At 36.9% G+C, this 24,485-nt stretch overlaps 3 protein-coding genes and 1 long non-coding RNA gene across 5 annotated transcripts in view; 2 read left to right on the top strand and 2 right to left on the bottom strand.

Annotated features, from left to right (window-relative positions):
- Positions 1-3,477, top strand: part of brip1 (BRCA1 interacting helicase 1) — a 74,976-nt gene extending 71,499 nt beyond the window's left edge. For both annotated transcript variants that reach the window (XM_056757680.1, XM_056757677.1), the window contains one exon: positions 3,100-3,477. The gene's annotated coding sequence lies outside the window, so the exon portion shown is untranslated. The remainder of the gene's footprint in view (positions 1-3,099) is intronic.
- Positions 3,478-6,301: 2,824 nt separating this feature from the next.
- On the bottom strand, positions 6,302-13,985 carry tbx2b (T-box transcription factor 2b). Its single transcript, XM_056757185.1, has 7 exons — positions 13,190-13,985; positions 12,149-12,416; positions 10,924-11,070; positions 9,893-9,969; positions 9,540-9,706; positions 8,266-8,870; positions 6,302-7,763 (listed from the first exon to the last, which is right to left on the bottom strand). The coding sequence occupies exons 1-7, from the start codon at positions 13,549-13,551 to the stop codon at positions 7,320-7,322; spliced, it is 2,070 nt and encodes a 689-aa protein (XP_056613163.1). The 5' UTR covers positions 13,552-13,985; the 3' UTR covers positions 6,302-7,319.
- A 254-nt stretch (positions 13,986-14,239) lies between these two features.
- LOC130428892 (uncharacterized) lies at positions 14,240-20,671 on the top strand. The gene is made up of 2 exons (XR_008907509.1): positions 14,240-14,796; positions 20,332-20,671. It is a non-coding gene; the product is annotated as an uncharacterized LOC130428892 (long non-coding RNA).
- Positions 20,672-20,916: 245 nt separating this feature from the next.
- Positions 20,917-24,485, bottom strand: part of bcas3 (BCAS3 microtubule associated cell migration factor) — a 196,549-nt gene continuing 192,980 nt past the window's right edge. Inside the window, exon 24 of the mRNA XM_056757181.1 lies at positions 20,917-22,490. Coding sequence (XP_056613159.1) covers positions 22,342-22,490 — 149 coding nt within the window. The 3' untranslated portion in view covers positions 20,917-22,341. The remainder of the gene's footprint in view (positions 22,491-24,485) is intronic.

Raw genomic sequence — 24,485 nt, 5'->3', positions numbered from 1 at the left:
CACAGTGCATGGCAAACTGGCCTGGTTACAAAATCAAATCAGTTTTCGCTGTTTGTAAGTTTCAAAAACTTAAATAAAACTCAAATCTAATACATGCTTTTAAAAGGTCATTGTTAAAACATGTTGAAATTAAGTTGAACAAATACAGTTTTGTATTAATCATCTTTTATTGCTCAGATTGAGTCTTTTTGCAATTTGTGATGATATGCAAACACCAGATTTAAAGCTTTAATGCAAGATTTCATGTGGATTTTATGAAAGCTAATAGGTTTTGCCAGGTATTAGCAAATATTTGTTGATAAAGTTGTACACAGTTCCGAAAGACGTAGCACAGAACACATGTATATAATTTGTGGAAAATATATAATTTGGTTATTTACTTTATTTGTTATAGTTAATATTTTAATTGTCTTTGCTGACAATATTGATTGTTATGTTATCTATTTTTGGCTCTGCTCCGTTTGTTCTGTTACAGACACTATGTTTGGAATTGCTTATACATATATGTATAAAGTTGTAAATATGTCTTCACATATTTAGGAATGTCCAATTAAAGGAAAATAGATCCTGATTGGCCCAAAGAAAGTGCATCGAAAATGGCTTGATGGCTCATTTTTGGTTGTGTGTGGTAGTTTTATATAATCTAATATATAAGTGGTCAGGTCATATTTAAAATAAATCATATTATGAGGTTTAGAGTTATGATGCAGGGTGTGTTTAAAAAATCGTTTAACCCAAATTATCTAAAATAGTCCCTCAAAATAATTTTTATACGGAATAATGCAGCGCAGAAACGAAATGTTTCTCGGTCTTATACAACTTCTGTCATTGTTTGGATTCTAACTGCAGGTATAAGAAAACCGCCAAACCAACAGCACTTTGCGACATCAGATTCTGCTGGCAGAATATCTTCACAGAAAACATATACACTGAATTTGGTGTTGTTGGAATCTAACTAAACATTGGCTCAAGGATACATATTTATTTTTATTCTTTGTTGGCACAACATATGAAATTATTCTCAGTCTAGATTTAGAGAACTAAACTATCTTTCTTCCGTTCTGCGCTCAACTTATGCTGTGCACAGGTGTTGTTCTCAAATGTTTCAGCACCTGTCAGCTACAGACACAGTAATTTATCTTCTGGCTCAATATTTGAATAGAGCCTTAAGGAAAACATATACCGCATGACCCATAGGCCCGTTGCTTTCAAACAACAAACATTTGTGTATTTCTGCAGTATGGATTTGCAAAGGTTGAAAGTGTCATTGTAAACACTTAATGTGCTGTGTCATGTCGCATTTGCATGCTGAATTTTTTCAGAAAAATACAGATTTGAATAGTTTGTCAGTGTCACAAAAGGGGTTTTGCAGCACACTCCAAAACAAATAGTTGTTAGTGTGAGACAAAAGGACAAATAAAATATTTTACAAGTTCAGACTGCAGAACTGTTTATTTTTCAATTAAGATGCACTTTTTGTTATATCTTTCGTAACATTCAAAGATATTCATAGCATTATGTAAATGTATGGCAGGAAAAAAAAGGAACAAATTAACATGTTAACTTTAAGGTGTGTCTGTTTCTGTGAATTCGTTTGCTACAGCAGTCAAATCTAAATTCAGTTGTTTATAGTGGTTGTCATTATAAATTGATTGTTTAGTCATTAATTGTCTTTATCACTTAGACTATTAGACATCACATGGTTTATGGGCAGCCATGCTTCATGCTAATCACCGCCATTACTACCCTCTGACCTCTGACCATGTGACATAAGGCACGGGACTAAGTTTACCAATAACCTCTGCTGTAACTTGTTATAAATGTGGTCATCACATGCTCGGTGCTCCCGAACACCAGAACATTTCTGAAATGGGTGTGTTTCACTCTTGGTGGTTTTAATTTTGAGGCAACAAGGTCGCAATACTTATCATTTTAAAGAAATTTTGAATTTAATGAGGGTTGCTAGTTTAAGACTACAATTACATATAGGTTTTAACCTTGTGAACAACCTTAATTAATATGTAGTGTGGTGTGATTATACCATTTCAAAGACATATAATTAGACAGCATCCTGTTGAAAATGTCCTTATGTTTAAGATATAAATCATTCCACGTCACTGCCTAGTCTTTTACAACCTCAACCTCCACATTTAAACGGTTAAAACGGTTTAAATGGTAAACTTCACTATTTGAATTTTTTAACAGCAAGTAATCTTATTTTGTTAATTATGATTATTGACATAACAAATTATAGCTTATGTCTACTAATTATTTGAAGTAATATATTTGCAATTTGTGATTTGTGCTGTCTTTAAAAGCACGGACCTATTTTTTATTCTTGACGGTTTCCTTTTTATTTTTTTAATGTTTTAGAGAAATTGTTCTGTAGGTGGCTATCGTAAGGGTTTGTGGGACAGGGACAAGAACTCTTTATCTTTCCCCCAAAAATGTCATTATATCAGTTACAAAAAGACATAAAAGGACATAATCCTTAAATTACCAGAAACCCTTAAAATGACCTTTGACATTGAACTCCCAGCCTCTGGTAGTGTCTATCTTTCTCATCTCTTATCTTTGCACATCTCTGACTGTATTTGTCTAATGCAAAAATTCAGGTCAACTTCCAAAAAGAGTTGAAATATTGGTAATGTAGCAATATTTTTAAATTATATATCCTATAATTTTGACCAAAATACATAGTGAAGGTATTCAAATTATTTTTCAAACCAGTGATGATCACAAACAGCTGAGCTTTTGTGGTCAAAATGAGACAATTGGCAGCATCTTTTTTTCATTAGAGTTATCATGCAGCATGTAGCTCTTAAAATCATTTGGTTGTACTAGAAAACACATGTCTGTTTTAATGTTTATACCAGCCAACAACAGGCATTCACAAGATTGGATATTTACACTTAACAACATGAACTTGTTAATGGTAATATTAACTTAGAGCTGGTTTATGCATGCATTGTATCACAGTGAGAGAATTATGTTTGATGATGTGCTAGTGAGATACTGATACCCTCATAAGGCCTAACGCTTCATCCATCATGATCATTTGTTAGTTTTCAGCGTTCTGTGTTTTTTTCTCTGTGGCAGGACCTGAGCTGAAGAACAAAGAGCAAATGATTTCTGCAGGGTCAGACATGGAAATCTCTCTTTATCTGTCTGTTGTGGTAATTTCTGAGGATGCCTCTCTCGGATAGAATAACATTCTGATTCAAAGACCATATTTTTTACACACATATATATATATATATATCAGCTGGGATTCTCAACTGTGTTTCCTTTGAAATCGTATGTTGTGATAAAAAAATGGTTTGATTTGTGGTTTTCTGGAAATTGAGAAAAACGTTAGTGGGTGATTGGGACATCTAGTGGTTGTTTCTTATACTGCAGAAATACAACTTTCCTTTTCACGTTGACTGAGCGTGCCTCTGACTTGTGTTTATATAGTAGGACAGGTTACTTCAAATTTATATGCATCAGATAAAAACAAATAACAAAATATGACATCTTGATTTTTAACACATTAATCAGCCTTTTTTCACATTTCTAATTTTTTAACGAAATTAATGTATTAATTTATATTTTTGTTTTGTTTTAAAAACCCCACTTTTACATATAAAATCAGTTGAACTGCATGTAATGTCTTGCTATTAAATGTTAGACAAGAAAACTGTCTGGGGTCCATGTAGTCGTTTGTGTTTTATTTATGATTTTTTTCTTGTAGTGGATCGTGTCATCGCCTACATTTCCTGGTAATGGTGTCTCACCTGCATCATTTGAGCTTTTGATTAGAAAATTTTCCTTTAAAAACACGCCCTATGAACATAAATATTAACACAAGCCTATTTCGTATTTAAATTAAAATGTCCAGGAGGTGGCGATGGATCACTTTCCGATTTTTACATAATGTGTTTTTTAAATAGTGTGTTTTAGCACAATATTAGAAAACAATTTGTTTCAATGAATGGTCTTGTCTCCCCTGCTGCGTAGCTACTTGACTCATACAGCTACATAATACGCAACTTAAAACGATAGAAATTATGTAGACAGTCAACTCTTAAAAGTTAACTGAGAAACTCTGAGAAACCTGACAATGATTTTTATGTAAAGTTATGAAAATAACACGATCAGAATCGAAGGGAGAATGCAAAAATAGAGAATGATAAAAGTTCACAATTCAATTCCACTAGTCAAAAGTCCGAATACACAAATTTGTTAACTTTTCCCTAGCACTTTGGTTGGTCGATTTTCATTTTGGTTATTTGAAATAATTCATAACCCTGCAAATTTAAATTAAAAATTAAATTTTTTTTTTTTTTTTTTTTTTATAATCGTCAGAACAAGTGTCACATTTGTATCGTGTTAATTTTTTTAAATTGCTATATTTTTTGACCAACCAATATGATACATTTTTTACATAAAATATAATCATATAATGATTTAAATAGCATTAATATGTTTTTTATATTTGTTTTATTGAACATTGCGTCACAACAAAGTGCCCCCAAATGCCCAAAAGAAATGCTCATTTAAAAATATTGCATTTTTGTAAACCATATTGGAATCATACACAATCATTTTAATTTTGTGTTTTCTTTTTAAATTAACATAGCTCCAAAGTGTGTATTCAAAGTGTCCGTCTCTTGGCTCTCTGTTCTTTATACAGTAGGCTATTTCTGTGTTTCGAAGAACTGAATGATATCAGCAACAAGTCATCTCAACCCCTCAGTGCCTTCATAGATTTTCAAGCTTCTCAGTGTTCAGTTTCAGCTCCTGCAGATAAAGAACTTTACCAGAGGTACTGTGAGAAACCACACGTTGTCAAAGGTCCTTTTGTCTATTTTTGTATTAATATATTGAGACGATTGGTAATTGGCTTCTGTGTCACCTGCGGTCAGTGTGCTTCAGGTGTGGTTTTTCTCACTTTCCGATTCTGTTAACTTAAAGATAAATACATAAACATAATCACTTGTATTTCTGTTACACGGCAGCACCATAACTTCTTATTGATTGATTGGTCATTGACTGATTCGTTTGGACAAAGAGTAACGTCGCGTTGTTCGCTCTGTTAATTGAACATAACAGCGTTCAACAATGGGCCCTTAATGAAAACGAGGGCTTGTGGGTATTGCACGAGAAAGAAAAGAACAGAAACAAGGGGGGATCTCTAATTAGGAGCTGTAACTCTCGGGATCTGAGCCTTTGTACGCGGGTGTGGGGAGGCTGCATGGCCGGCAGGCAGGCGACAGGCGCCGGTTGCTGGACAAAGGACTGTCTGCAGCAAAGTGACTAGGCGTCCAAACACTCATCCTCCCTAACCTCCCGAGCTGCAGCACTTAACCCTTTCACTATAACATGAAACTAGTTTGCCCCTAATTTTTACCTCTGCTGTACAGCATATCTAATCTCTTAAATTGTCTATAGGACGATTCTGGTTGCCCCCAAATGGTTAATGGTCGTTGCCAAAGTGCGCACAGCATATTTGGGTCGCTCAAAGAGAATGAAGGAAAGGAGGTGGGGAGGGTCGAGGGTGGTGCTGTTCATGACTCCAGCATTGTCTATAAATAATCGTACATTACAGCTCCATGCCTATAAATAGGTTAAAATAATAGCCTACAATAGGTGGCATTATACTCCACAGGAAATTCTATAAACAATAAGGAATTCTAATTCAGACCTCTGGTTCTTGTTCCCTGATTGTATCTTTTTAACTAAGTTTATACATTGTTTGTTATTAGTATTATTAATATTAATAATAAGCATCATCATCATAACATGTTGTGTTAGAAGTAATGATAGTAGTAGAAATAGATTTGCCTGTTGTGTTGCTGTTGTTTCAACTGTTTGTAAAATAACAATAAAAACTATAGCAATTAACATTTTTGCACATGCAATAAAATACGACTTTGTAGCTGCCAGTGTCTTAAAATCACGTTGATATTGGTGAGGGCTGCAAAGTTCATAGTGAACTACACTGTGGAGTGCACGACAGAGGGCGCAATAGCATTTGCTTCAGCTGGGCCAATACACAAAAATTTGTGAACCCTGCTGCGAGTTTTCTTTGTCCTTCCACAAAAGTCATAAACGGAAATATCCATTTATCCAAAAGCGTGTTTGTGTGGACCAGCTTTCTGCTGTTTAAAACAAATTGTTTTTGGATTGCTCAGTGTTATCTGTAGTGCATTTGACTTTTTTATAATATGAACAGTTTTATGTTTATGTTTATAAAACACCTTCTTGAAACGTTAAAACGACATTATTTAAAATTGTTAATGCATTAAGTGGCATACAGTTAAAATATTTAAACATTGATTTTTTTTATTGAAATTGTGAAAGAATCCTACAACAACAACAACAAAAATCCGGACAGCCAGCAAGACGGGACACGTTCATATTTCTTTATATAAACAGCTCAAGAAGAGGAATGTCGGTCTCTTCTGTGTTGGAGTACATTAACCTGAGGCTTTCCAAACCTTGTGAGTCCCGCAGATAAGTTTCTCCGATGTAATAAGTGTCTTTACAGCGACTGCTACAATGCAATGATGGCGCACGCTTTCAATGCGTGTCACAGGCAGATTAAACAGCAACGCATCACAGAGAACACCTTCTGTCTCCAAACATCAAACGCTATAACTTTCATTTACAATAACCATTGTGAGGAAAAAAAAGCAATGAGTTAAACTCTAAATATTATGTACACGCAAATGTACAGCTTTGAATAAATTAATACCAATTTGCATATTCTTAGGTTCTTGTAGCTTATTTACAGAATTAGGTTTTCTTTTATTAATAATTACATTAAATAGTTCAGGTATGTCTGCCTGTCGGATCTAACGGTCCACTTATCATCCCTTTTGAAATATCCTTTTAAATGTTTCCTTGTTTTGTGTGTTTTGTTCTCCTTTTTGGGTTGAAGCTTTGTTTTCAAGTCTACAGATCTTGTTTGAATCACCCTTTAGATATTGCGACTAGAAGTGATCCTATTGACAACACGTACAACTTTATTCTATTTCTCAATTCCTCTCGTCCCCTCAAAAGATTGGTGTGGTCTTGTCAACAGGTTCTACACAGAGTCAATGAGGCTACACTGTAGATTGTCTTCGCATCACTTTCTACGTAGATATCCACCGCAAGAGCACCAAGTCCAATATATGGTACTTCAAAAATTTTTTACTTCTTGACTTGTTTGCTTTTCTCCGCTCAGTCATCCATGCGTAAAACAGTACGTAATGAAATGTGTCGCAGAGAACCGCTTAATAAAATCCTCTGGCAATTCAAGTCATGCCCTGGATAGGTTTAGGGTCGCTTGATCACTTGGGAGAATCCCTAGGTGAGGAAGTGTCCCGCTGACTCTCTATGCCGCTTACTAGTCTCTGTATGTTCTGGAGTTCATTGATGGATTCCTTCATCGTTGTTTTAGTTGAACCGGTTCTCTGACTGACACCTGGTTTGTGGTTATGCTGGTCAGGCACAGGACTCGTCTCCCTGCTACAGCACTTTGAGGATTCGGATGAGGGGTTAAGGCCGCTTGGCAATCCGGTGGTAAGCAGGTTTGTGCTTTTCGGGATAGACACGGGGAGCTGGTAAGGGTTGAATCGCAGTCGCGGGTGAGCGGATCCGCTCAGAAACGGGTTCCTGGAGAGCGAGGAGGCCGTGCTGCTGCTAGCTGGAAGGGCGGAGGCCGCCGCAGCTGCCGCAGCCATGTAAGTGTACGGGTACGGGAAAAGTCCACCGAAGGTTGGCATCGGAATGCCCTGAAAGAAAACAAATTCGTTAGCTGCCTGAATATACAACAGCTTGAAGAGTTTAAGAGAAGATTTAAAGAGCTTTTTTACTGTAACCTGTTTTTGAGACAAACGTAAATTATATTCCTCACTGATAATTTAGGCATTGGCTAACAAAATCAATGGAAGTAAATGTTATTTATTATTACACGTTCACATATAAATATATAGTAAAATGTATTAATTTTGTTCACAAATGAGGTGTTCAATAATTTTGTGTAATTGTGTGCTTTATGTTATTATTTAAATGATTTAGCATCAGGCCTATATTTTTTGTAATATTAAATCATTCGTAATTAATTGTCATAAAGGTGAATATTTCTTGAAAGTCACTGTTGAATAGGAAAATAATTTCTTATCTATGAAATCAAGACACATCCTAACAAATCAAAAAAAAAATTCACATGCTAACATAACCAGACACGGCGTATCATGACAACGATTTAAATTTTAATGGAGAGAGTTGACTCACCTGAGAGGCGAGCATGTGTTGAGACAGATGAAACGGAAAAGAACTCGCGCTGCCTCCGGTACCCTGTGCCGACAGGCTTCCATTTTCAAGACCAGCTCCTGAAACGGAAGCTAATAGATGTCCCATACCCATGGCTGTAAACGCTCCAGGTGCCATGGCAAACTGTCCAGGGTGAAATAATAGAGGTTGTCCGGAGTTTAGTGGGTTAAAGAACTGTTGACTGTGTAGGCCGGAGAGCGCCAAACTCTGAAGGTGCCCTGCCCCAAAATGCGAAGGGCTTTCTGTCTGTACCATTAGAGGGGAGAAGCTGTCTTTACTGCTGCTGAGACCCCTGTTTTCCACGTCCTTCTTTGACAAGTCTGTGTCCTTCCTTGGCCTGCTCTCTATTTTGTCTTTTTCCAGATTTCTGATGCTAAATATTGAATCGCTTGATTTTCTGGAGTCGATGTAATCGTCTTTCTTCTCTAAAACAGGTTTCTCGCGTCCACGCTCCTCACATCTCGACCGGAATGGAGATGGCGGTTCGGGCCCCGGACTGCTTGAGCCTCCACATCGCTCATCTTGGTTGTCCAGTTCGTGTTCACTGTCACTGCATGTTTTGTCCTCTGCAAAAGTAAATATTTTATTAGCAATTACCCATGCATCCACAGATGTCTTAATATACTTGTAGTGAGTTAACAATCAGGAAGGGGCAGACGTTTAACAGCATATTATGTTCATTCATATCCCCTAAGCACAATAATCATTCACAGAAAAAACGTGGCCAACTTGTCTAAAAGTGACAAAAAAACAAAACCCCATTCAATTAGCAATCATTTACATTTATCACTATAAATATTAAGTCACAAAATAAGTGTGATGGCTGGAATAGGCCTGAGGGGATTGATGGGGGAACACCTATAAGGAGTAATCGGGACGTGTAAAAATTGTAGTAAACGTCTGCCAAATGAATAAATGTAAATGTATCCAAAAAATACAAAATAAATTAACATTAAATACGACTGTTCAATTATTACGTTGTCTTCAAACAAAGCTAATGTTTTTCTACGAAACATAGCTCTGGCTTCAAACTTGTTGCTCTTCCACATCACTAATTTGTCGACCAATTATCTTGGTATATGCTTTATTTAAATTACTTTGTCAATTAATTCAATCGTTTTCAAAACCACTGAAACCAAAACGAAACGTTTTGTAAATTACACGATACGTAGGCCTGTTTTCTCTCACTGATCCTAAAGCATAACAACATAATTGATCTATAGATTTAGACCTACCTCTGCTGCTCCGGTTAAATGTGAGAGGACTTGAAACGGGTTCTGGTGAATGACCAGCATCTCTACCCGCTGCAGCTTCGCTTGAGGAAGCATCAGACTCTCCGCCATCGCGGTCCACTTTGCATTGATCCTCATACATGCGTAATGACGGAAGGGTCAACTGTTTCCTGAAACAGGAATAAAACAAAGTCCAGAAGTTACAAAAACAGAAAAGAGAGGAAATTGATATGCTTGACTAAAAGTTAAGCCATGAAACAAAATAATGTCGCAAGGCCCGGAGTGTGTCATGGATCCTATGCAGTTTAAATACATTTCGCAATAGTGCACGCACACTATGGAAGTCTCAGACATACCTTTTTTCTCTCCTTCCGTTCCCCGTGTCTCTGAAGCCTTTGGCAAAGGGATTATTATCAATCTTCAGTTGTGTTATCTGAATACAATGACAAGAACACATGCACATTAGTTGTTTGCATATTGGTGTAATTTGTAGCAGTCTTTCTGATCAAACATCGGTATCATGCTTGTCTTGTTGTTGTGTACTGCAGTGCCAACTTACAAACTACAAATTGCTCATTAATACCGAATTAAAATACACAAGCGAGTCATTTTATATGGCGTGTATCCCAACACCGTTAAACACGCTGCAGACTATCTCCGAGTGATAATTAAATTATTAAAATGTTTAATGAAAAAGAAATCTCATCACGACCCCCCTGAGAAAATTCCAACAGTAAACATTTTCCATTTGTCAAATTGTTATTCTCTACAGCACAACAGAGAGAACAAGAGAGGCAGACTGGATGTGTGACGCCGGCTTACTATTAATAATTAATTGTGCGGTTTGAATCATTGCCAGTTTTTACAAGTTCCATGAAAATACAAAGCGATGTAACAGAACCATTTTCGTTTTGTTCAAGTGATTTGGACGCTGTAGGCTATAAGTTCAGAAGAAACCAGGGCCTTAACGTCCATAGATTGCTACTGCTTTTACGTTTAGAGACTGACACGCTTTGATTCCTGCGCCTGAGAGTGTGTAGCTCCGAGACACACCGCCGATCTTAAGTGCCTGCTAATCGATTGTGACTCTATGTCATAAACTTTACGATACAGACAAGCTCACCAGGCCCCTCGGACACAGACGACAATTAACATCAGCAATGGTTGAAAGTAGCACAAAGCATATGAGCAATTTGAAATGTTATAATTATGCATTTAAATAGAAACAATACAATTTGTAAAATACTCGACAAAACGTGCATTAAATTATGAATATGCAATAAAATAGGAGGATCACAATATGCACAACAGGTGCACATTTGTAAAGCTTTGATGTAAGATTTAGGAAACGGTTGCTTTAATTCGTAAAAAATATAAATGTACATACCTTGTCGTTTTGGTAAGCTGTGACAGCGATGAAATCGTTCTCAGGAAAAACGTATGTTCTGAAAGTGCTGTACGGAAGCTTTAAAATGTCGTTGGCTCTCACAATGTGGAATCTGGGCTGGTATTTATGCATTGAATTCAGGATTGTCTAAAAAGAAGGGAAGAAATAGCAATGGAAATAATTAGTGAATAAATAGGTCAATTTTCACCAAGCTTAAAAATCTTAAAATTTTTGGATCCTGCGTCAACATAGGCTAGTGTAATGGTAAAAAGATGTTTTATAATATAATACTGTTTGGGTTGAATCACACAACAACATTTGGCAGGTAGATTTTAGCCATTCAAAAGGATTGACATTTTCATTGTAACAAAAAATAAAAAATAAATTATTTTTTGATAATTCAAGAAAATAATATGTTAACAACAGCAAACATATATGAATATACCCTAGATAAATATAGCTACGAAATACATAGTTTTTGTGTTTCACTTTACACGTTTCAAATGATTATGCCATTAATGTAAATATTTAATTTGTTTTCAGAGGCTTTGTTTGCAAGTCGGAGTAAGAGAGAAGTGCACACGCTATTTGTATAGATCGAGCATTGGTCAGCATCGTTGCATTCGCCTCAACGTTTTTCATGGAAACCAAACAACACCTCAGACTGGACAGGTCGCTCAGTCTGCTGTTTGTTTCCGTGCTCCCCTCTACACAACAAGCAATTCTCGAATTTCACTTTCAGCTTTCAATGCTTATTTGTAAACTAGCCTAGTTGATTTTTGTTCCTTTTACCTATTTTTTCTCATTTCCACACCCTTCTCAAAGTTATAGTGATCTTCGACTCTATCATCAAGAATAGAAAAAACTGCAGCCAAGAAAAACTCACGATGAAGTATTTATATTGCATAACCGGACTGACAATGTCATCATTATTCATGAGGGATAAAGTTATGATTGAAACGCTCATATCCAGCGAAACAAAGGAGGAAAAGACTCGCGACATGTGCCAGTGTGGGCCTCAAAAATAATCTGAGCTAAATTATATATTTACAAAGCCTTCAAATTCTCACGAACCAAGACAAAATATCAACACTTATTTATAGCGAAATATTTTATCAAATATGATTTCGTGTAAAGTATTAAAGCCCACCAAAAATACAATTAATTCAATTGTAATAGGCATGCATGCAATGGAAATAAGAAGGTTATTAAATTGATTACTTACAAATCCATGTTTGTCCGAAATGTTGTTGGTTAACTTGAGTTTATGAAAAGCAACAGGCTTAGCCATCCATTGTTCCCCAGTAGCTGGGCTATCCGGATGTATATACATTCGCTTTGGCATCTCCGGGTCGGCCTTTCCCGCTACCATCCAGCGAGAGTTGTGGAACTTGTAGCGGCAGTCGTCGGCAGCCACAATATCCATTAACAGAATATACTTGGCTTTTTTATCGAGTCCATTAATGCGGACTTTAAAAGGTGGAAACATTCTCCTATAGAAAGGGTGACAATTATGAGAATATGTACAGATTTTTTTGCATACAAGCAAATCGTAGGCAAATGCAAGCTTAACGTTTTAACAACCCAACCAAATTATACAAAGGAACCTACAAAAATTAAACGTTTTTTAGAGATATATTTTAAACTGACTAAGTCTCTCGCTTAAATCAGCTTCATCACAGACAAAATATTCAATTGAAATTCAGAATACACAGCAAATTTAGTTCGCCGCAAGACTTAAATCTTGCATGAAAGTGACAGACATTTTACATAAAGTAGTTTGCTGTCACCTCAGAACATGGGTAGATGGAAGACATTTTTCTTAACGAATTAACAGTGCCAACAGAGTGTCCAAACAGGGACAATATTTGTTCATATTGATATAAGCAACAAGAAGACGATTTAAAGACTAAGCTCTCTTTTTGCTTAGATAGAACACGAATCGATGGTAATTTCCCATTTCGCTTTCATTAATCAAATGAGCAGATCAATCATTCAGGTGAATAGTTCTGACAGTAAGATATGAAAGCTCTGAAGTCTCCTTGACATAATAATTAGGTTAGCCAATTCAGGCCATGAGACATTAGTAGGGAAATAAATGAGAAACTACTTACGACAACGAGGTACAAATGACATTAAATTTGTAATTATTTATTTGACCTGCTAAATTACACAACCATCAAACTGTTATCAAAATAGTATTTTTGCCCATATAAATAATACAGAAACAACACTAAAACAGAGCAAATGCGAATTGTGAGCTCACCTGCCAGATTTCGTAATAACCATTTCTGTTCCAAATTTGTGGAACTGGTCCCATAGATCCTTCGCTTCCAGTGTGACTTTTGGATCATCTTCCACCTCTTCCTCTGGCTCTAAGCTCTTGAGAGTGCGCAGATGAGCCGCCTGATGATGATGACTCAGAGCTGAATGGAGCCCAACCTCCGCGGCTCCGGCCAGGGTATGGTCCGGGATCGGCTTTGTGAGAGCCCCGGGAGGCAAGGTCAGCGCCGGGAAGAATGAGGGTTGCGCGGCCGCGAGAAATGCTGACATGTGAAAGTCGGTCGGCCGGTGAGCGTGGAAAGGGTGGTAAGCCATGGCAGTCCCTGTGAAAACTGGATCTCTCATCGGTGCATCCAAAAAAATGATAGTGAAAAATATACTCAGTGTTGTTCTCTGGCAAAAAAAAAACAGAAGCGCTTATCCAAAAGAATCTCACTAAGAGGAGAAGCACAGCGAAGCAGTTTTAAACGCCGTGTAAAATGTGAATCGGAAAAGGCGATAGTTGACGTTTTAAACGATCAAACGCAGCGAAGAATGATCTTCCACTTTAACTCCCGTTGCTGCTAGTTTCCACCAAGTCCCCGTAATAATATCAGTCAAAGTGAGCGCAACGACGCTCTCAAGGCAGATCTGGGGATTCCTGCTCTCCAACAGTTGCTCTCATAAAAATAATGTTACGCGTTCGATGCGGATGTCCATTCAAGCGCAGTCATTCTACACAGACGCGGAGTTGAAATGGTTAGTTCTTTCCCTGTCCACTGTACAACTGTAACTATCTCACATGTCCTTCCTGCTCTGATCCCAACACTAATGAACCAAGCCCCCTTGATTGCTGATTTTACGCTTTCTGGACCAATTGTGGGCCTCCATAGGCGTGGTTTTGACAGCTCCGGCCAGGCTCAAGAAGAGGGGGTGGACAAGAAGGTGTCGGAAGCATTAGCAGTAAGAAAACATGTCAACAGAATAAAATATTAACCAATGACAGAAAAGATCGGGAAATCCCACCCCCGTCTCCAAGCCAAGCACCGGGTCAGCCCTCAGTGCTTAGCCGGTAGAGACAGCACCTCGATCGGCTTGCGCTTTATAATTACGAATGAAACGATGCCTTCTTGTACGAGGAACCAAACTCACTATCCGAGACACGAAAACGACATTTAGATTTCTGATTTGAAAACGATAACGCAAAAGTGCAAAGTATTATAAAAAATATGATGCGCAAAGATGTTACATGCTTTTAAAAATGTAAATTCAGCGAATTACTCGCAATAAGAACACATCAGATTGTGTATCTATTCGCTGTACGTGTGAGAAAAATGACGCGTAAGGGCATGTCGGTAATAGAATACAACACAGTACACTCACAGTTAAAGGACATTGCTGTGCGCATAAATTGAATTCAGCATTACACTGTGTGAATAACTATTTCCGTACTCCGTGAGTGTGTCGCGACTGACTTCATGTGAGGAACAGCAGCCAATAACCGGACATTGGTGCTTTAAATTCCGCCCCGGGCCATTTAAAGTGCACAGCCCCGCGCTGTAGCGAAGAAAAAGGAAAAGAGTTTATGGACTCTAAAGAATGATATTTCTGGTGAGTGCTGCATTTCTTCTAACTGTAATTTTTAAAAGGTAGGCTTTTTGGCAAACACGCCACATCGTTGTTATCTTTAATTTAACTTTACTGTATGTTTAAGAAGAGTAACGTGTTGTAGGGCATGTAACATAATTGAAATATATCAGGGCGAGCGGATAAAAGCACTTTTACTACACATCTCTATATCTCAGTTGCTTCAAGTTTCAAACGGACTTATTGCCAGTGTTTGACGTACCAACATGTTCGACCTGTAGTTTAGGAGTAGGTCGAGCCATAAGTGTAGTCTATACCTTTAAGAAGTCCACCAGTGGACTCTAGATTTACTTGGATTGGGTTTGTTAGATAGCCGCTTGGCGCCAGTCGGCTGACGCACCGCAGAAAGGACCGTCTCTTGTCAGTTCATATTTACTCCAAAATCCTCGAACGTGCACTCCGATCCTTTAACCATTCACGGCAAAGTTATGTCTTGTGCTTGTTTTCTTTGTCTGAAAATGACTTTTGATCATTATAAACTGGCATGTACAACAACGGGATGTCAGATGAAATAGCCAGCAATATTTTCAAAATGCATACATTTCTAAACTATGTTTTTGTGCGGAAGGATACAACCGGTTGCGGAATGTTGTCACTTTTACACTTCGATACGAATCAGCAGAACATGATGACAGACTATGTGTTTAACCCTCACGGCGCCGGACACAATCTAATAGATACACGCACTAATGTTTTATTTCTCATAATAACAGATGCGCTCTTTCATGCAAAATAAACGCTATTAAGGATAACGTCTGAATGCAAACGTCGTCAGTACTTGATAAAAACATATTTATCTGCAGTTTCTGTTCAAAAGAGAACGTTTTTTTGCGTTAAGTTTGGTTGCTTAAGATATCTTGTTAAATAAAATGTTTGGGAGAGCATAAATTATAGAGCCTAAGAGGTTGCTTGATGTCAAAATAGATCTTTGTAAAATTCGTTGTAGTATGCTTTACGAATTGCAACCCAACACGGTAAATATTTTTCTTGTATAATGAGTTAAAAGACCATTTATTAATTTCACTGCAACTAACAATAAAACAAAAAAAATCAGTCGTTAAATTTTCATCTTAAAGAGGAGGACAGGTAAACAATGCAGACAGACACTTGTTGCTGTAGCCATGAGAGAAACCAAAACAAACAAAGACTTTATGGGATTTAACAATAATACTAGGATATACAATAATATGCACAATATACTTTTTACCGTAAAATGAAACTTAGCCTATTTGTCAAAATTAGGCCTACCTAAAACAAATTTAACATATCTCACATTTACACCTTTGCAGACGGCAAAAGGACAGAATTTATTTGCGTTTATATTAGCATGATTTTAGTAATAGGCTAAAATAGACAAACGAACTGGTAAACATTACAAATAAATAGTATGCCATCTAAAATACAATATGCATTTAACAAAATGTTTAAAAGCAATGCAAAAATGCGTCCATTTTAACAAATGTTCGTTGTGAATGCATGTTTAGAATAACGTAAGTTTCATTTGGTAGTTTTTAATATTATGTTTAATCTCCATACAGATACTTGAATATGTACATTTATTAATTTTGTAGTTTACTTTTGTTGTAAATCGTTTTACAAACCTCCATGGCGAGTTTAAAACGTAAAGTTTGTAAATATTTTGTAGCAAATCATATGTATGCGTTGAAATATTTGGACAATCGTGTGATTAAAGGTTTTTAAACTTATTTGTTCATTTGCACAAAAATGTTAATTTCTCATGGTTTTCAGCAGGCCTACCTGGTGCGGTTGATGTAAATATTAACGATTGCTCATCAGGATACATATTTTAGTGTTTGTACTATATGTTTTTAAAATAAATCGAATCAATAGTCATCTTTGGATTTTGAGTGATTTGGATTGGGAGGAGATTAACTACACATGGGAATGGTAATGGTTTTCTATGTATATACTTAAGGAAGTTATCACATCAACAGAGTCTTTGTAATTACTCCAGATTTTCCTGCTGTACACATCCAAACCGACAAGAATGTAATCATGCGCTGAGCTCTTATCACACATGACTTAAAAAGCGTTCATGCTGGAAAACTTTTCACTTCGCTGCCACTGTTTACTGTCAAAACAACGAGGCGTCGAAAAACGATGAACAATTTTATTCGCAGCGATGAGAAAAGACTTCCTGTCGCGCTATCGGTAAACGGAGAGAGGCGTCTTTGTGTAAGGCTGTGACCAGAGGAAATTTTCATTGGTTTAAAATAGCCCAGCGTCAAAATTTTATGCATGATCTGCTTCTGTCATTTTTGTGTGTCCTTGAGACTTGTCCGCTGTAAGACAATGTGTCTAATTGTGTTTCCAGGGCTCTGAGGAAATTAATATGTTCCTGCAAAAAAGATAACGCAAACCTTTTCAATATCTTTCACATATATGAAACTAGAGGACCCTCTAGGGCTGATCATTAAATGACCGGTGCTCTTTTTTCTGCCTTTACATTGTTGCTCCTTCTTTTCATCTTTTCATCATCTCTTCCCATCTCTCTGCATCATCTCTCCTGCTATATTTAGCCAGTAGACTGAGGCCTTGGCGCCAGACCGTTTAAGACCTGTCAAAGTCCCTCATATTTCCCCTTGTCACATGTATACCCAGCGCCTCCACCAGCTAGCAGCCCCCTCTTCTCCTCCTATCCTCCTCCCCTCTCTCTCTCTCTCTCTCTCTCTCGCTCTCACTCTTCTCCATTCTTACGACCCATCTGTGAATACCCTGTTTAGATTTCCCCATATCTCTTCTTTTTCATTAAAACGGTGTATCTGATCTTCCCGTGCCAAATCAGGCAATTTGCTCATCCCACAGACAATTTTATATCACCGAACCGAGTCAGCAGAACTTTTTGTGCCATTCCTCTGGACGTGGACTTTATCTGAATGATGCAAAACAATTTTATTGACAGCTCTGGTGTAACTACTGTCTACACTAGTCCTTTACATAGCCACTATTACTCTCTTCAAACACATATTAAGAATTATCATGTCAAATAATGCAGCAGATTTGCAAAATACAGCGAAGTTACAGAATATTTATTTATTTATTGTTTTTTTCCACAAAACATATGATAAGTTCTATAGGCTATAGTAATACGAGAGCAATAAATCACATGAACTAACAATATCTTTTGAAAATACTAACGTTGAATAATTTATAAATCAATTGTGTTTTAGCAGGCCCTTCTCACTTTTTTCATACAATCCAGAAATCGTTATCATCACAAGGACGTCAGGTGGTCGAATCAATTATTCGTAACTACACCTCAAAAATACCAAAAACAAGAAAAATAGCTTTCACAATATGACTTTGAGCAAGTCATTAACGTTCACCAAGCTTGAATGAAGGTACACCTTTGTCAGGTAACAGGTGGGGGCGCTCTAATGTCTGTAGGTTCCTCTGGGAATAGGTGCACCTGGTTCTGCGGACCGTTCTGTGCCATGTATTGTCATCATCATAGACAATAAATCGAGGTCTACAAAAAATGTTTCCCACTCATTTAGTGAACATGTTTCGGGCATAGATGGGACTAATTACTGCTTTTATATTTTATACTAAATCATGTTTGGTATCACATTTCTTTGCAACCTAAATTATCTTTTTTTTTGGAAATGAACAAGCCTAATTTGAATACGTTGGTTGTGGTTTTTTATATTGTCAGATTCAATAAACAGCACAACAGTGTCTTACAATCCATAAATTTAATCAAATGAAGTGATGTATTTGTTGCAGCCTATCTTTGGTCAAACACACGCTTGGTCCCTTGAGTTTTTCTCGTGTGATACTGACCCCATAATTTGACGTCAGCGGTTATATCTCATGCGCCATCTCAGGCAACAAGTGATTTATATTTGAATTGATATTTTGTATATTGAACATATGATACTCGGACTAACCTTGTGGTTCAGAAAAAGATAATATACACTTTTATTTGATGTAGAGATAAATCTAGACGCCAGTAATATTTACTACAGTATCGGCTAAATATGCTCTAATAAATCCTCATCATGTTTGTACACAAATATTTTTAATCACAAATACTCGTTACCAAAATATTTGTTTCCTTTCGTTTAACATTTTCAATTTCACATTTACATCCACAAAGAGCAACATAAAGGCGAACGTTTCGAATTTGTATAGAGCTTTCTGAAATTATTTACTGACGCACTTTTTTCTTCTTTACCTCTTGTCAAAGTAAAATGTCTGTTTTTGAGTGTTGGTGTTACTTTTTCAACATTTGTTTAATAATATTTATTTAATCTGCACTTTAAACTGTTTAGTTTTCCCCGCGGATATAATAGACAGTTTAAATTATTATAAATTAACGAATAGTGAAAAAAATCTCACAATACTAACAATTAACATTGCAAGAACAGGCGTCCTCTCAAAAAAAGTGAGAATGACACAGATAAAGAAAAGATAGTTGTACTTTATCTTTCGGCATTTGTTTGAGAAGTATCTGTAAGCAGCACAGACGTCTGATGATACGCGCGAGGTGTTGGGATTCTGAAGATAAACTGATGTAATCGAGACTATTCAGCAGCTCATTGAAAAATAGTGTCAACGTCGACCTTTTTAATCACTCTGGAGCTGTTAGATATTTAGTTTGTTGTCTTTCAGTTATCGAAGAGAGTGCCTTACACATGTCGTCTGATAACAGATATTACAACACAAAGCTTAGGAGTTGTGCTATCTATGTGATGCAAGGTAACAGTCAATCAGTTTAAAATCAATCCCCAGACGCCCGAAAAACAATAAAAACGTATTGTAATATATACTGTAAAAGTATAGGTGTTAGGTGCTCAACATCATAGCTCGTTCTGTCGAAAATTGAGGTGCGTATTATGAATGTGTTCACAATACAACTGATATTTAGGCAAAGATGAGCAGATGTATTTTCTAATAACTGTATGTGTGGCCTATTTATCAATGATTATTTTCACCTTAATCCATAATTTGTAGAATTTTGTAGACACAATGAGTCCCACGTTTACGAAAAGTGAATTAATTTCCAATCCCAACAGCTTCCGTATTAATTCTTCCTGGGAGTGATTGTAATCGAAAAACAACAACATTCACTTTAATATTGTTGGATCAAGAGAAGCAGTGCAATAACTTGATGTTTTAGTTAATAGTTAAGAGATGCATGCCATCCGAATTGTGGAGACCAGCAGGAGTGCCAGAAAAGAGATGTTTATTAAAGACGGTTCCCTTTGGGACGCACAACGTGTGGATGATTTAATGAGTGTTTTGGAACAAACAGCCACAAAATCCTAAATGGATATCTAACAACCCATGACAGATTAACTCATTGTAGATTGTGTATCAGTGCCACTGCAAGTCTAAACGGCAGACGGTTTATAGATTGTTTTTTTCGAAAGCAAATGTACAAATTTGCACAGCAGCCTTGTGACCCAAAGACACGAGGAAACCTCTGACACCTCTCACTGAAATGTCTCCTCTATCTTCTGTTGGTATTTATAGGCTGACGCTTCAGTGATAAGGTGGCACTGCCGGTCTGGAGAGAGAGAAAGGAGGCCGACCTACTAGACCAAAGGTGGAAGGCCTGACACTGTCCTCAACATAGTCCACATCACAACGTCTTGGTGACATTGGAGACAAGAAACAAGAAAAAACTAATTGTGTCTATTGTGTCCACTTACATTTAACATTTGTGTGCGAGTTCTTGTTGGAGGGCAGAGAAAACACCAAAAGACTGAAAATTTAATGGTATTTGTTGAAAAAAAATTCCTGCTCTTTGCAAGAATCGGATATCTCTGCTTGTGTGACTGTACATAATAAAGGTCACTGTGATGAAACAACACCAGCTTTGTCAGTGGTTTTGTCTGCCATGTGGACATCAGGTCAAGTTGCCCATAACGGTTTAAGATTTTATTAAACAATAGCACTCCAACACATTTTCTACATTAATCTGATAGGTGCAATTACTGCTGAGAAATGCCTGCTTACATGTATGAATTTATATTATATGATAATGAAATCAAGTTAAAACGGAATCAATTAAACCGTCAAACTGTATGCTAACATTATGCTAAACAAAGGTAGTGATTATATTTTATAATTCAAATGCATTTATTTTTCTTTGACAAATATATTCTGGACAGAAGATGAAAAGCAAGATACATTAATAAGGGAATTACTGAACAGAGTGTCAAAATTCATATACTGTATTAAGCAAACAAACACAAATGTAAAGAACCAATATCACTTGCATGAATTCCTGTTTGATGAGATAAGGTGTCATTACAAAAAACAGTCCATACAAAGCATGTGCAATGCATTGTGACATGAAGTCATGCCAACTCTAATTCTGCCTATAAATTAGGGTAAACAACCTGCCACGTTTTCGCATCAGATTTCCAGGTTCTCAAGCTTTCAACATGCAATGAGCTGTCAGCCAACAGCGTCTCGTTAAATGTTTTGACAAGTTGACAATTACAACTGCAATTCTTCTGAAAATTTCATAGCTCTGTATTGGTTTAGAGAAATATATAAACAGTAATTAAGTGTAAAATGTAGCTAAGTTTAAGGACTTTCTACTACTCTCAGTATAAATCTGTTAAACAAACAAGCTTATGCATACTGATATATGGATGATGATGATTGTGTGTGCTGGGTGGCCATCTGAACTGAATGAAATGTGTTGTGGATACTGGAGGCCTGCAAGCACAAATCCATTAAAACAAATCAAACATGGAAACATCTGTAAACAAACATCTCTTTTTAAAAAAAAAGAAATCTTTACAAATCCAAATGAAGTCCAAGAAATTTCGTTGAAAAAGCCAAATATACAAAACAACACTATAAAGTAACACAACATTTAAATTGTAAACATAACCAAATGTATCAAAGAAAAGAAAATGTCCAATACATTTCAGCTAGTAAGTACAGTACACTAAAACAGATCAAAACACTATGGCAGATATGAGTATAAAAGAAAACCATAATGCAGCTCAATTATCAATTTGATCAGTAAGTCACTCAATGTAATGCTTCTTAAACTCATCTACTCAAAATAGATTTGATGGACACACCCACTCAAACACACACACACACGCTCAAAGAGTAATCAATGAAGATACACACACCAACAGCGCACACTGGAAGTTCAGTTGATAATGATAATGGTAATATGACACATCTTTGAGAAAAGTGCCAAGTCTTCATCAGTACATCAGACCGGTAGACCATATATAGAGCTCTCTTCTCTCTAAAACAGAGGCTAAATCACTTCAACATTCATCTGAGGAAAGTGAAATTACATTAGGGTGCATTGTCAGAGAAGCACTACGTGTAAGACACTTAATTCCTGATCGAACAGGGGTTTTTCTGCATGCCTAGTTTGATTTAAGGACAATCCACATTTGAAATAACAGGCATTAGGGTAAGACACGCAGGAGAAAGCTGGTGTGGGCTCTTCGATAGGGTATTGTGGTGCGGTCAAGATAGTTCCAAGGTGACAGAGAGCTGGTTTTAGGGGAACGGGGTGGGGTAGAGGCTGAGGGGCTGGCTCTCATTGGTGGGGAGGGGGGACCGGTAACCCTCGAAGTTCCGGGGAATGCTTCCACTGGTGGAGCCGGAGCTGTTGCTGAGCGTCTCTATGCTTCCTTCCCTCTGCAGCTCTGATGTGATAGAAAGACAATCAAAATACAACACGACATGAGCAGTTATCGAAAAACATGCATGCATTCAATTAATTGTTTTCTTAAAGGTTTGCCGCAGTGATTTCTGTTTAACTTCTTTTCTTTAATGATTCAGTTGTTTTCCTTACATTAAGGAGGAGTGAGACAAAAGCAAGTCCTCAAAATGACTTAAGAACACATTAGAGGGAGTTACTGTCATTCTTGTATATTGCTTACAGACATTTATACCCTCATGATGACATAAAACGATAATAAAACTGGACTTGTGTCTAATCATAAGTGGAGAAAATGACCTTTTTACTCAATCAACACATTGAGAAGTTCTTGCAATACTGGGAAATGGATTGCGTTTATGAAATCAGGAAAAACTCTCCGGCCTCACAGATCTGACAAAAATATGTAAACATAAAAAGTTCTTCAAAGAGCAATTAGTCAAGTGAAAATAAAAATATAGATGGTTTCACTGCACGCACACGCTTGGCCTGAAGTTAACTTCCGGCCTGTGTTTGCTTATAAAATTTATTTTATATTTAATTAATATTCGATTGTATTTTAACTGTTTTAAATGTTAATAAAACTTAATGTTTGGGCTACATTAAATTTGCTTGTGTTGTTGCTGCTGAAACTCAAACTCAAACTTTGGATAAAATATAATAAATTATCATATAAACAAATGCTTTCTCTGTATGCATTTATAGAAAAAAATCACATGTCAAGGAGCATGCTGTTATATATATATATAGATATATTGGCCAAACATTCTGTTTTTGTCACATTTAATAGCGTCTTAGTTTTTGGAATGATTTGTATTGTAGCTATATGTTGTGAATGTTGTTAACACACTCTCAGCGTACACACCATCACCTCACACCGGCACAGACTCATAACAGCTGTGATGTACGCAGTGTTTTGAACATACATCACGTGCAGTCCGGTCATGTCCATAATTTTTCAGATATTATCTGGTGTGTGTACAAAATGTCTGGCATACAAACACACAGAGTATGGTGCTAAAATGATAGTAGGGACTGGGTGGTCACATTCTCTCTGATGATTTGCGTCCATGGGGGAGGAAAAGAGCTGTTTGTTTGCTTTGGGAAGTGTGCACGAGGCACATAGCCTTGTGACAGGTGATCGTAAATCCTATTCTGCAGGCTCAAAGTAAAAGAAGTTTGCCAGGGATGAGACGACGGCTACGCTTTTCCTCGTGTGCCTGACAGATAGCACAGTGACACAGTGCAAATAAAACAGCGGTTGGATGATGCTATAGAGTCTTGTAGCAATTAAAGGCAGAGCACAGACGGTCAGAGCCCACACCTGGACCGGACACTGTTGAGGACCGCAGGCGGCGCGTGTTTGTTTGTGAATCTGCGTGGAAGGGAGAGCACCAGCAGCGATGCGTTTCCGTTATAATTATGCTTTTGGGCTTAGTGCAGACATATGATGTCACACACATAGGGGGTGAGCTCTGGTTTCTTTCACATAAAATACAATTTAATTTAATTATTCTAAGCAGTAAGATATGAGAAGACTAGAATATATTTTTGGGGGGCGAAGTATGCCTTTAAATCACAATGCTGTGATTATATTCATAATATGAACAATATCAAATGCCTTATTGTATTTATAAGCGAGAACAGCAAAAGGTTTTTCTATTAACAGAACATTTTGTAATCAAATTTCACGATCGCTGCATTTACAGTATTTATACTTTAATATTAACAGTAGCTCAGTGTATGGGTCACAGCTGTACTTTCTTGTGAATAAACCACATCTATTGACCAATCAACATCCAGGACCAGACCTGGGCAATCCCATGAAAATGTAAACCTTACAATGAAAAAATATAGTTTTTACCAACGGTTTTAACAGCACAGATATCAACATTCGGTGGTTCAAATAGACTACCTATGTGAGGTCTCTCTTCAAGCATTTTTTTTTCAGTGCATGATTTTTCATAGTCGGTCAACTGCC

Source organism: Triplophysa dalaica, chromosome 9 (assembly GCF_015846415.1).
Source record: "Triplophysa dalaica isolate WHDGS20190420 chromosome 9, ASM1584641v1, whole genome shotgun sequence".
Classification (NCBI taxonomy): Eukaryota; Metazoa; Chordata; class Actinopteri; order Cypriniformes; family Nemacheilidae; genus Triplophysa; species Triplophysa dalaica.
This window is presented reverse-complemented; position numbering and strand designations above follow the sequence as displayed.